Source organism: Borostomias antarcticus (assembly GCF_949987555.1).
Source record: "Borostomias antarcticus genome assembly, chromosome: 16".
Taxonomy (NCBI): Eukaryota; Metazoa; Chordata; class Actinopteri; order Stomiiformes; family Stomiidae; genus Borostomias; species Borostomias antarcticus.
In genome coordinates this window covers 18,044,426-18,058,476 of record NC_140249.1, presented here as the reverse complement: position 1 = coordinate 18,058,476, position 14,051 = coordinate 18,044,426, and the positions used below count along the sequence as shown (strand labels likewise).

The following is a 14,051-nucleotide window of genomic DNA, read 5'->3' as shown; positions in this document are numbered from 1 at the left end:
AAAGTTTTTTGGCTGTTCATGTGTCTGTTTTGTGTAACGAGCGCTGTACCGCACCACTGCGACCACATGGCCCCCATCCCATGACGGATGGCCATACTGTAGGTCCACAACTACACTATAACATTATAGCAACATACAGAAAGTAAACCGTGTCACCAAATATTACTGCTATATCAAACCATCAAGTTTGTAAGCTTCAGTTGCTTTTCTTGTCTTTGACGTTCATGTGATGTATGATTAAAACGAGAGCTTTGTTGACATAAAGATGGAGAATGTAATACCTTTTCTGTGATGAGTATGCATTCTTATGATGTGAGACTAGAGTTTTAGTACCGTATAGTTACAACTTCAGTAAAGTAAACAAGTACCTGTTTTATAGTTAAATTACTGGTTACCTGACACCAAAACCCCATTGTTAAAGAGAACTTCAAACTGAATTGATGTTTCACTATTTTGAAAGCAGTCTATAGACAGGGGAAACCTGCAATCCAAGCATTGGTTTTGTTTGTTAAGGCCTCCATTTTATGATACTAGCTTGGAGAATTGACATTGGGGGGGCTGTATTGTTGGTGTCAATGACTACAGTATATTAGTAACCAGTTTTCCCTTTTTTTATAGACTTGCTTTGAAAGCAAGGAAACAATGTGTACATTTGAAATTTGAGGACTTTCTACCTAAAAAAAAAAAAAGATCAAATTGTTTTGCAGCCTGAATTAGTTCTCTAATGCCAAAATGCATGAGATCTCTGGAGTTGAAGGAGTGAAAGCATATCATCATTAGCATCAGCAGCAGGACGTGGAACACTTACAGTAACATGTAGATGCTAATGAAAAATCTGTCTCTCCTGGCTTCCCCACCCAATGAGGTTTTGAACAATAAATTGGGATGAATCACCAATTTATGGAAGAATAAGCTATCTAGTGACTCTAGGTCTATACGTCATCATCCTGCTAACACTCCATGCTCTTTGTGGTCAGGCATGTTTTGAAGCCATTTTGAATTAATGTGCAAGTTTCTGGTGTATCTTTTGCCCAGACTTGAAATACTTAATTTGACAGAAAAATGTCCATGTTATGATCATTCAGCATTCTCATTCGTCATATGTTTTTTGGTTTTCATGATTTAGCATATTTCATACGCAGTGTGTGGCAGAAAGCTCTATTGTTTCTGTGTAATATTGGATGCTCTGTGAGCCTTATTTTGGTGTGATTTTACAGAACAGATGTGGGACAACCTGTGTCAAAATAGGTCAAGTGAGAGGATGAGTAAGAAATCTTGCCTCGGTATCCGTAATTTTGAATTTTTAAATGCTAATGCTTCTTCTGAAATCAGATTAAATCTACTTAACTCTACTTTGGTGCTGTACAGTATGTAGCCAAACTGTGACTTGCTGATATACTAATCATCAACAAAAGAAAACTAATATGAGAGTTAAAGTAGAGTAATATCTGATAACGCGAGCTGTCTTGCCACTGCAATGTATCTGTTCCCCATGTTATCAGAGTTTTGAAGCATTTTTATCAACGTGGTGGATTTCTTTCTTAACACATTGGTTTTAGACGGACTTCAGTTACCAACTTCGAAAATGCACACCTTAAGCAGCTGCTTGTATGTACAATTTCTTTCACAAAACCTTTATGCTGCATCTTCAAACTAGGGACTAAAGGTTGTGGACTACAGTGGGTTCTCCAGTCGGGGTTCTCCTTCCCTCCCTGACCAGTGCTGTTCTGAGAGGACTGTTCTCTGTAGGCTTCACACTGGCCTATCACGTCCCTTCAGCGGGTTCGGTCATGAAGGAAAGGAAATGAGGTAAGGTGCCTCTGTCTGAGGACGGATTACTACAGTATGTACCTGTAGTCTTGAAAAGACGGCGTTTCTCACTGTATTTGTCACAGTCTAAAGTGTTTTTAGAGTGATGATGTGATGAAGATTTTCTGTTATTTGAAGCTAAATTGAGATTATTAGATTTCAACAAGTGCTATGGGAACACCAAAGATCCTGTGTAAATGTTGACAACGAAAAATTAAATAAAAATGGGAAACTTTACAAAACGTGTCATTGATTCAGAATTTGTTGGACTTAATAGACTTAATAGTTTGATCATCTAAATATTCAAATCTCATTTTGATATGTATCTTCATTGATACTGTAGAATCATGAGCTATTCCCCAAGCATGGTGCTTATAGTGTACACATCCATACGGTCCATGTGGTAATTACATCCCACATGTGAGGACAGTAGATCTATGATGTCACTGGAGGGCTGCTCCTGTGCCGGATTGCATGAAGGCAAAATTGGAGGAGCTGATTGAGATCCTCAGATGCAGAGCAGTCATCTAGTAGACAACATTCCTGAGTGTCGCACGTGGATTGGGAGTGACAATCCTCGGACGACAAACTGATGACCGGACTTCGTCTAAGATGTTAGTTGGTGACATTTTGAGAACAAGCTCAGGTTTTGTTTGATCTTTGCTTGGATTTAACACATGCTTGGTTCACCCAGAAGTCATGCAATATGGATGACACGGTGTATACAGAAGACCACGAGAGACTGTCCTTTAACTTAAGTGGTAAGTTATGGAATTACTAACTCTTTAAAAGGAAGTAACCACCTCCATGAGAAGATAGATAGTATTCATGTGTCATGCGCAGGTTGAGTTTGATCCAACATTGGAAAGTACAGTAGAAGAACCCTCTCTGTCTCCAGACAATTGTGTTCATAGAAATAACTACATACATCTTTACCACATGCAGTAGCTTTTTGTAAACATGTATGTATGTTGTACAATATAATAAACTGTCTTTTGTCTGTTCTTAAGTTGAAGGTCATTGTTCATCATCATGGATATCCATGTAATTGTTGATGATGGACACATTTGGTGTAGTAAATACTTTGGGAAATCCAATGACCAAGGACTATTCAGTATTGACTAATGAATGAGCATTTTAAAATCAAATTATAAATGTAATTTTAATATATATAATATGATCTTCACCAGGCAACATGAAGCATGTTTCGGCTATCGACCCTAATATCAGTTGGGTCATTCCCTGTGGCAATGGCTCGTGTCAAATATTCAGGAGGCCTGGATGTTCATACTGCACTCCCAAACTTGTCCTAGTCGCCATAGTAACCGTCTCCCTCAGCATCATCACTGTCCTTGGCAACTTCCTGGTGATGCTGTCAATCAAAGTCAACCGACAGCTCCAGACCATCAACAACTACTTCCTGTTCAGCCTGGCCTGCGCTGACCTGATCATCGGCCTCCTGTCCATGAACCTCTACAGCCTCTACATCATCATGGGCTACTGGCCTCTGGGAGCTGTAGTCTGTGACCTGTGGCTGGCTCTGGACTACGCCATCAGCAATGCCTCCGTCATGAACCTCCTCATCATCAGCTTTGACCGCTACTTCTGCTTGACCCGACCGCTAACCTATCCGGCCAGGCGGACCACCAGGCTGGCCAGGCTGATGATCACGGCGGCCTGGGTCCTGTCCTTCCTGCTCTGGGCCCCCACCATCCTCCTCTGGCAGTCTTTCGTAGGCAAGCGCATCGTCCCTGACGGGGAGTGCTACATCCAGCTCCTCTCCAGCCCCACGGTGACCCTAGTGACCACCCTCCCATCGTTCTATGTGCCTGCGGTCATCATGATTGTCCTCTACACCTGCATCTCCATGACCAGCCGGAGCCGCGTCGCTGAGCTGCAGTCGGACAGTGAGAGATCGGGGACCTCTAGTGGCTCAGCGAAGCGCGGCTTCCTGAGGATGAGGAGATGTGGGTGCTCTGAGCTCGAGTTAAAGAGCGTCTCGGAGAGATGGAACGAGGTCAACTCGGCCGAAGCTGACACCAGTATCAGTCCTGAGAAGAGAGGGAACTCACTTCACCCCAAGGCCCCTGAAGATCCCCCGAGAGCCCCCGAGATCCCCTCCACAACACACGTACCTGCGGAGATAAGCACAGACCCCAGATGGCCAAGCTGTCAGACGGTCGTCCAACAGAATGGATCAGAGTGCAGCAATGTCACCAAGGTTATACAAAATGGCTCCCCTACCCTTGCTCGTCCTTCCAAAGAATCATTGAATGTGTCCCCCAGGTATAGTGACTACCAGGCTAAGAGGAGGAGACGGTTAATAGCGAGGGAGAGGAAAGTGACAAGGATCATCTTGGCCATTCTTCTAGCGTTCATTGTCACCTGGACTCCCTACAACGTTATGGCCATTATTGGGACCTTCTGTCATGTTTGTGTTCCTGGCTCGGTGTGGACCGTAGGCTACTGGCTGTGCTACATCAACAGCACCATCAACCCTGCGTGCTATGCACTCTGTAACGTCACCTTCAGGAATACCTTCTGGAAACTTCTGAGGTGTCGATGCAAAAACCTGGAAAGGAAGTAAGGTGGAGTGAGTATGTCCTCTATCCTCACATCTTAACAGCAAACTTTGGAAACACTTTCATATCTATTCTTTTTATATAGCAGTTTATAAAGCAATCGTAAATAACTGAATAACTACTAATGTGTATAAGCAATTATAAATGATCAGTAAATTATTATTGACTATATACACAGAACCACTACATGAGGTTGAAATCAAACCAGGCTCCATTGAGTTGTGGGTTTGATTCTTCATCAACCTCTTACAGTGGTTCTGTGTATACCGGTATTTACTAATAATTTAATGACCATGTATAATTGTTCACAAACCATTTCTTAATAGTTTGTTAATTTTCCTCAAATGATGTTACCCATACATTACAGAAAATTTTCCTTTTTTGATAATTGGACTGCCAAAGGAATTGTGAAAATGTTCAAATATGTTTATGAGTGACTGTCTTCATCTTCATGGTATGATACTGTCTAATTGCTAGAATAGGACAGACAATGTTCCTTGTTACAGATATAACATTTTCAACAAGTGAATGTTTCAATACTAATTTAATTTATGTAAGGGATCATTTTTCCTTTGTCATTGTGTCTGAAGTCTTTATTTGCCTTTGAAGAGGTGAATGTACTGTATTCAAGATATACAGAATACACTATATAGAATTCATATTCAGAATAGAAATTCACACAAACAAATTTGTTGTTACAGTAAACAAAACAGCAGTACAGTATTTAATGTTTTTAAACAAACCTTATGTTGCAATTATGCTGACAAAGTCTACAGTTCAAAAATACAGCTCACATTTTCACAAACGATTTCAGTTATCCCGGATGATTCTAGAATGTTTTGTCTTTTTCTGGGATATCCACTCATACACACTTGGAAAAACCTATTACTCTACAACCTTCTAAAACAGAACTCCTTCGAAATATTCAGTGACATACTCCATCATAGTAGAAGCATTACGATTTTGTTCATAGTATGATCTGGATATTAATTATTTATCTAATTATTTGTCAAAAACTACCAAAAGAAGTTTGAGTTGTTGACATACTCGGTTAAAACAGGGGATGAACTATTAACTCTGATGAATTAGATTATAGTAGCAGGAGAAATACGTTTTCACCTTCAATCCAAATAAACAAAACAAAAATAACATAAGACTGGTTCCATGAACAGACATGTAAAAGGAGAGATTGTAGAGGGACTGCTGAGGAGGAGAAACCTCTCAGGAACAGAAACACCAGCTGAGTGTTCGGCAGGGGAGGGAAGAGGACGATTGTGCTGCTGATGAAGCCAGACGTCAAACCTGCTGTGACCCAGTCCCCCTTCTTTCTTTAGTTCCCATTCCTCTTCTCACCTGGTAAAAGAAAGACAAAGTTGTTCACTTCACAGCAAAACTGAAAACAAAGCTAAAACGGCACCTGTATTTAAATCCTGGATCATTTTAAGTGATTTATGCCTCATGTTGGATTTCTTGTTAGATTCTTTCTTGACGCATTTTTAGAAACTTGCTTTTCCAGTTAGTGTAAATTTTCGGTCACAGCCACAAGTCTGCGAAGATGCTCAATATCCTTGTTATAGGCGTCAAGGTTTTGTTTGTGTATAGATCATGGTTATGTTGGGAAAATTCACGAATGGCGCTCACACTACCAATAAACCAAGCCTCGATACACATCTCTCAAATCATTAACCGTTGTTACTCTTTATAACAGTCATCTGTTGACACAGACAGCCAGACTATGACGTATAAGAGCTTACTTCTGGTCTTCTTGGTTTTGGAAGAGCAGGGTTTGGACACCTTGACGGTCGGCTTGCACTCAGCGTTGAACATGGCTTTCTTCAGGGTTCCCGACCTGCTCTTGGTCGCTGTCACTGAGTCACACTCTCCCCAGTTGGTGAACCTGTACTTACAGTCGTCTAGGAAGAGAAAACACCAGAAGAACCTGTTATTTCAATGTGTACGATGATACAGTCTACACAGTGTCTTATTTGCACCAGGGTCGACATTTTCAAAATGGTGTCTCACTGAGGTCCTTCTTCCAGTTGCAGGGGATTTTGCAGTCGATTTTCTTGGTCTGGTCCTTGCAGGTGGCCTCGCGCACCCCAGGTCCACAGTCCTCAGAGTTGGGCACACATTTACTGTAGGTCCACTCAGCGCAGTCTGAACCGGCTTTGCCATCTTTGCCGTTTCCAGGTCTACCTGTAACCACACAGAAACATACAAGAGTGATAAGGGTGACATGAGTTTGGCTACAGGCAAATAACAAAATAGATTCCTTTCAACATGAATGTAGTCGCATTAAGAGACCAGATTTCTTACCTTTGTGACCTTTGTGATTTTTGTTGGCTTCTATGGTGACCATCAAGGCCACAAGCAGCACAAGTGTAATTGAGAACACACCCTGCATTCTGTGGAGAGAAAAACCCACCGTTACGGCTCCTCTCAGGCTGCTATGTTTAGGGGTGTAGAGGGAGAGGGGCAAACACAACAAGTGGTGCCTGCTTGTGGCTAATTTTGGATAATGTAAGGTAGAGACTATGGAGGCAGTGGCAAAAGCAAACAATACAAATAATATCCAAAAAGGTAGACAGACGACCAAGTAACAAAAACCTTGTTAGGTATATTGTGGTACCAAAATAGGTGATACTGTACTTGACGGGTAACAAGACAACATTAAACAATGAAAACATGAGGACCAGCTCTCCTCGGGACAAGCTAAGGGGAGGGGCAGTACAGGTGCCAAAATAACAAAGTACCTAAACCCGTTCCTATCTCTAATCCCTTGAACACTACCCTAATCACTTACTTACCTAGATGTACAAACCATCGTCCTCACTATCTATCTCTAAACTATCCGTCCTAGACTAAGCCCACTAAGATACAAAAGGTAGCACCTGACCAAAGAAGCTTACCTGGTGTATTTAGACATCGAGTTACCTACGTGTGAAAATGTAAACCCATGGGCCGCTAGCCTACCTCCCTAACCCTCCCCTGGAACTATGGGGGGGACCGGAGCAACAGGACAGACATTAACCCATAACAAAAAGAGGCTACAAATACAGAACAGAACGTAAGGTAAATAACAGAAGTCTAGGAGTAAAAAACAGAATAGACAGCCTACCTAACAGAAATCAAATGCCACTACCTAAACAGACGGGAGACGAAGGTTTAAAGGTATAATATGTAATATGTGGATTAAAATAAAACATTTTTCAAAAATAATACATCCATAGGGCTTTGCGAAGGCTGCAGAGTAAAAGTATTGCTTTTCCATAAAAAGTTATATTTTGTCTGAAATTATTACATTATGAAATTTTGACAGCCCGACAATGACACTCTGTTGATATCATACCAGCCAATAGTATTACAGCGTTGGTACTGTGCACTGGGTTGCCAGGTACTATTCTAGCTTCACCACTGTGAGATTAGCAGTAGCCAACTAACGTACTTCCATGAATTAGCAGCATAATAGATGTTGGTTAGTGTGTGTACGACTATAAAACGGCAGCTTTTCCATCCACTTCCGCTCGCTCTTTTCAGCTAAACGTTTGGTAAAATGGCAGAGTTTCGTCATCCTGCTTCTCCGCCTGAGCCCCGGCAAACCGTGTGATACGAATCTCAAAAGCTCAGTGACCAAAGAAGGAGCAAAAGTCGGATAGATATCGGGCTAGCCTTTGCTCGTTGGACAGAGTTTATGGAGTTTCATGGGATAAAGTTGCATGGTGACATGGCTACTTTTCTACTAGACCGGTAAGCTAGCTAACTAGCTATCGGTAGCCTATCTTTCTTGGAATCTGCATAGCCAGACCTAACGTTATCTCCACACTACAGCATCTAACGTAACTTATTACATGGCACTCTGAAATACTTGATTGTGATTACTGATTAGTGTAACGTTATGTTCCTCACGGAGTGAAGATATCACAGTATGACTGAAACAGTGCATTCTCTGGCATTTTGGCAACCAATACGTTGTGTTGTTGCAGTTCTTATCTTTAGACACTAGATGGGGGAAATAATCCACATATTACATATTATACCTTTAAATAAACAGCAGAACTCCCTGATTGGACAACAGTAAAGTGACACGATGAGATGATTGGCTGACAGGACGAGACGATTAGCTGGCGGCACGTGGAACAGCGATGATTTATTTTTATTTTCAATTTTATTTGGAAGGGACCATGTGCAATTAAAACATAAATGTATAATTTGCATCTACAGTCCCTGTTTTTGTTGTGATTGCCAGCACAGCTAACGATGACGGACAGGACAGACGACCAATGGAACAGGAGCGCCTAGAACTCAAGGACAGCAAGAAAGAGGGAACAAAAGCACAAAACGGACAAACAACATATTGGACTGTAGGCCTAACTAAAGTGGAACGTAATACACACGTTGTGCTTAATTTGTGCCTATATGTTTTGTAGCCCTGGCACTCATACATGATGCTTCTAGCCTATACTTGGTTGGCTGGGGTAAATGGCTAGAACTAATTTCCTCTAAACCGGTCCTACAAGGTGTTTCTGTCCAAGCAGAAGTCAAGTTCTTCCAGGAACATCTATTTCAGGGAAGAATTCCCACCACTGCTAATCATGTCATATACTCCATGTCATATATTCCAGCTAAATGAAAACAGCTCAAACAGTATATAGAATAGGACAACATTCCCTGTGTTGAAATAAACTATTGTACTATGAACATGGATTCTTCTTGTCTTATATGTAACCCATTCAGGTTGCCAACTTTACTTAGCAGTGACAAAGAACTAATGTTGATTTAACTTGGCCCTTCTGTTGGTTTAACTCTGTATGTGATTTGCCCAACACTTCAGACTATTTCCATCACGCCAAGCAGTCTCAAACTCTCCAGTCACAATTCTATAAGTAGGCTAATGTATTCTGATATTGCTCCCATTCAAATTGTTTGTATTTCACCAAAATATTTTGGTTGTTTAACCTTTGTCACATTGGAGTCAATGGAATACCATTGAAAGCCTCCACTATTATTTGATGAGGGCTCAATCAACAAGCACAGTAGTATCTTGCCCTCATATGTGGGCCATGGGCACACCCATGAATACATTAAATTTGTCAATAACCCATAAATCTGCTTGCTCCCTCTCTCCCCCTCCATCCCTCTCTCTCTCTCTCTCTCCCTCTCTCTCTCCCCCCCCCCCCCCCCCTCTCTCTCTCTCTCTCTCTCATTGTGTTTAAAAATGACAGACTCCCTCTTTCAGGCCTCCATTAAACCGAGGCCCTTCTTTCACACGTCAGCCGGCGGAGCAAATCCCACTCCTCGGGACGCTCCTAAATGTGGAGGGCTTCTCTGGGCTTCGGGAGGTGGGGGGGGGGCTTTTGTGTGAGACAGAACAGGCTCTCAGCAGGCCCCCTCTCTGTGCTCCAGCCATGCGGAGGGGGAGGCCAAGCGCTGCCTGAAAGACCCTTTAGAGTCCCCCTCAAAGGAATACTGATTCATTGGCCCAAAACAAAGCCCCTTCTTGCCTGTTTTCATTTCTCTCAAAAGGCCGAACACAGATCCCATGCCACGTCTCAGGGAGCAGGCCCCTCTCCTTAGACCGGCTGAATATAAACTTATTTGCATAAGAAGACAATCACGTCTTAAGATGAAGAAAAGATGGGTGATGCTCCCTTTGGTAAAAGCGAGGGCAGTACATTTTGAGAACTTCCTCAAGGACCATAGAGTTCACTCTCCCTGAGAGGCAAACTTCATGAAAATCCTTTAAAGGTGATGTTGAAAGCAAATGTGTGTGGATGGATCTCCGAAACACAATTTCCATATCAACCAAACATTATATGTTGACAAGGCATGACACAACTGACGTTTTTACTACGACATGGTCAGAAGACTCAGGAAATATCTTGCAAACAAAAAGAGTAGAGAATGTTCCTTCCATTGACAAGGTACAAACAGCAGCTTGTGACCGTATTGACCATAGTTATTCCCCACTCTTCAAAGACACATCCCCTGAATGGGCCTAACAAATGCGTGGTCTGACCACTAACCCAAAAAGTGTGAATGAGAGGTGCAGGTCACAAAAGAGGAGGGGGGAAGACCAGGATTAAATGTTGTCACAGGAGGAAACTACAGAGCGTCCATTCCACCAATCAGTCCTTCTCACTTTAACCATGAAAATATTGTCATAAATTGTAGAAAATATAGGTCTACCTAATATAACAAAACTTGAAAAATGTTGTTTAACTGTGTCACTTGTAGTACAAATGAATATATATTTGAAGTATGAACATTGCTTGGTCCATTACCCATTGACAGTGTTGGTCCTTGTCCAACATGAGGAAGAGTGAGTGTTGCTTTAATTGGAGTAAAATAAACCCCAAAGCTGAGTACAGACAATGGGCTAGCCATGGCTACTTCCTACAGCGGCGGATGAATCTGGACATTTTGACGGCTTTGACAGGGAGACAAAAACATCCAGAAATCACACCGCCTGCGGACTGTCACATAAGTGAGTTCTCTTTTGTATAAAAACTCCGTTTTTTCAACACTCTAGTTGTTTTGTTGCCAGCTCTGCAGTCCAATGACCCGAAACCGGCTCTGACCCAATACACCCAATAGAGACTCGTCTATCGAAGTCGAAATGGGATGAAAACTGCAGGAATGTGACACTATGAAGGAAACACGTTTTGCCATCTGGTAGATCTACTGAGGTAGATAGGAAACCTCGACAAGATTACACCTGGACTTCAGAGTTCACTAAACGTCAGAATTAAAGGTGATCTATAATTTATTTATTTATTTTTAAAAATGAATAAGATGAGATATTTTAGACATATATTCCAAATGTAAAGATACCATACCTTATCTATGACAGCTGCATAAAAGCGTTATTAAACTACTTCGAGCGGCTTTTGCGTAGTGCGCAACATGTTATTGATTTGACCATTTACAACAGTGAATGAAGATTAAACACTTTAACCATTGTAGGCTCTTTGAAATGTCGGAAATAATAACTGAAAAAAGTTAATAAAAAGAACAGAACAACTGAACTTACTTTATTCTCGAAAGTGGGTAGCTTCCCTCTTCACAGTCACTGGTGGAGTTGTCCTGCTCTCGTTCTCAGACTACAGCTTGTGTCTGCAATTTTTTTCTGAGCTAGTTTGGGCTGGTCGCATTTGAACATTTAAATCAGCCACTCAATGACATCAGGAACCCACGTGGCACTAGGCCTAAGTAATCCTCACGAGCAAAACAAAACCATCTCATTTGCATAAGAGACTGATTATGATTTTAAGTCCTTCATTGTTCTTCAAACATGCAGCATAGGAAGGCTTCCTCACATCTGTTGTTGTTGTTGTTGTTGTTTACCTCTCTCATAGATATTTAGCTCTTTGATTCTGTAATTCTCATTTACACCAATTAAGATTTTTTTTGGAGGGGCCTGAAGTAATTCATCTTTGATTTGCCTTTAAATTATAACATAAATTAATTAATTGCTTTTATTTCCATTTCTATGTTTTTAGTGTCACAATCCAAGGAGACAGCGCAACACTGTTTCTGATCTTGTCAATTCTATCTCAGCTCAATCTGTTCAAAATGTACATTGTAATAATAATCCATATTTTGAATTATTTCAAATGATTTTGCCATAGACTGCTTATTTTGCATAGATTGACTTACTGAACTGACTTTATTGAGATGGAATGCACCTTGGCCCAGTTGTGGAGAGGTATGCGGAACTCTGCCTAGGCGTGACATTGACAGTGAGGCGGGTGGATTCTCCAGTTTGGGTGCTCCATTCTAATAATTCCAGTATAATCTAAGCTATAATCTACGCCTTGACAGGTAGACCAGGCTCCACAGTCTCTAAATTACTATTGCACAACAAACGTATTATAACAAACCCAGAACTCCAGTCATGTTTGCTCAGATTACTAATATCCTAGCCACACCACCTTCTTTACAATGGATCCATTGTATCCAGAGTATAAGGAATGCCAAGAACATATAGGGATATGATTAATACAGGCCCCAGATCCACCTGTTTGATCATAGGGAATGAACCATTGAGTCATTACATGGTTGTTCGTGTTACAGGAAATGTACAGGTATGTAGGCTACCTCACCGTATCCACTAGAACATTCCGTTCTATTGTGTGAAAATGCCACTGCTGCTTCTGACCTGTTTGGCATGGCCTTAATGCTCCATGCCTGGAAACCATTGAATTGTAATGACGTACTGTAGGTATTATGTCAGCATTTAATGCTGTAATACCCTGCTTACCAGCCTATATTGTGATGTTGATGAAGAATCTTCAGTAACCATTAGGTGGCTCATCTTATGACATCCATGTTAGAGGAAGGTGGACATGGCAGGATATGACCCTCCAGCAGGAGACTGTGAGGAGGTGAAGAGACAGTGGTGTAGGAGGAGAACTAATCAAGTCATCTGATTCTACAGTAATACTGTACTTATATTTCAATGATGTTGTATTTGTTCCAGGCCAAAGAGGCCTCACAACTGCTGTCCATCCCGAGGGCCACGGCCCCCCAGTGAAGAACGGTTTGACTGCAGTGGTATCCAGAAGTGTCTGGTCTTGCATTGACCAACTTCGGCACCACAGCTGCAGGTGGTTTCCATTTGTTAATTTTGATCAATATTTCATGAATTGCTTATGAATAATTACCTCCGCCACAACGACAGCGCAGGGCGAGAGGTAATGTTTTCGGTGGCATGTGTTATTGGTTTGTTAGCAGGGTAACGCAAAAATTACCAGACCGATTTTCATGAAACTCGTTAGAGAGGTCTAGCATGGGCCAACTTAGAACGCATTACATTTTGGCCATTCCCCTCCATTCATTTTTTCTTTGGACCATTCGCTGTCAATGGGGGGGAATTGAAATGGCCATATCTCGACATGGAAAAGTCACAGAGACACAGGGTTTGGATGGACATAAAGCTCTTGACGTAATGAATGCAGCAATACACATGTCCTGCTCTCACACACGCATGTGCATGCACAGAGCCACATAATGCATTCATAGGCGGAGGTCTGTGCCAAAGTTATAATAGTTTCGCTTTTTTCATTAGTTTTTATTTTTATATTGTTTCAACTTTTTGTTTTCAATTTCAGTTTAGTTTTAATTCATATTCAAAGCGGGTTTGCTAGTTTAGTTTATTTTTTATTTTTTGAAAATGTTTAGTTTTAGTTTATTTTTTATTACTTTCAGTATTATTTTTTTTATTTCTTCTGCGCTAGCCTCGTGAGGTGGGTGATAGGTCCCCCCAAACTACTAGTGTTGTTGCAGGTTGGGCATGTCATGGATACATGGTATTGACAGTGTTGTTTTTTTGTGTGTTGTATTTATTTACAATACATAAAAAAATATTACGGTACTAGAAAAATTACATTTCCTGCAGAAAATGTTTGTGAATGCTGAACAGCTGAAAATAAATCGCAAAAGCATTGCCGAAAATGCAGTCTAAATGGGAAAAATGTTACTTGAATACAACCATTTAGTCCACAACACAACTAATGAAATCAAACTTTATTTATATAGCGGATTTCATACACAGAGTCAACACAATGCGCTTTACAGAGAGCAAGAGAGAGGTTCTCCAGGGCCTGCTACAGGGTGGCCTGCAGGAGACAGGGGGAGTCCACAGGACCTGTTTAGAGTATA

The 14,051-nt window shown here is 41.3% G+C and overlaps 2 protein-coding genes across 2 annotated transcripts; one reads left to right on the top strand and one right to left on the bottom strand.

Annotated features, from left to right (window-relative positions):
* Positions 1-3,004: 3,004 nt before the first annotated feature.
* chrm4b (cholinergic receptor, muscarinic 4b) lies at positions 3,005-4,396 on the top strand (the record flags this gene model as incomplete). The annotated part of the gene is made up of 1 exon (XM_084451343.1): positions 3,005-4,396. The coding sequence occupies one exon, from the start codon at positions 3,005-3,007 to the stop codon at positions 4,394-4,396; it is 1,392 nt and encodes a 463-aa protein (XP_084307469.1).
* A 1,215-nt stretch (positions 4,397-5,611) lies between these two features.
* mdkb (midkine b) lies at positions 5,612-7,317 on the bottom strand (the record flags this gene model as incomplete). The annotated part of the gene is made up of 5 exons (XM_084451342.1): positions 5,612-5,744; positions 6,146-6,304; positions 6,414-6,587; positions 6,708-6,796; positions 7,301-7,317. 5 exons carry the CDS (start codon positions 7,315-7,317, stop codon positions 5,722-5,724), a joined length of 462 nt encoding a protein of 153 aa, XP_084307468.1. The 3' UTR covers positions 5,612-5,721.
* Between the last annotated feature and the right edge of the window lie 6,734 nt (positions 7,318-14,051).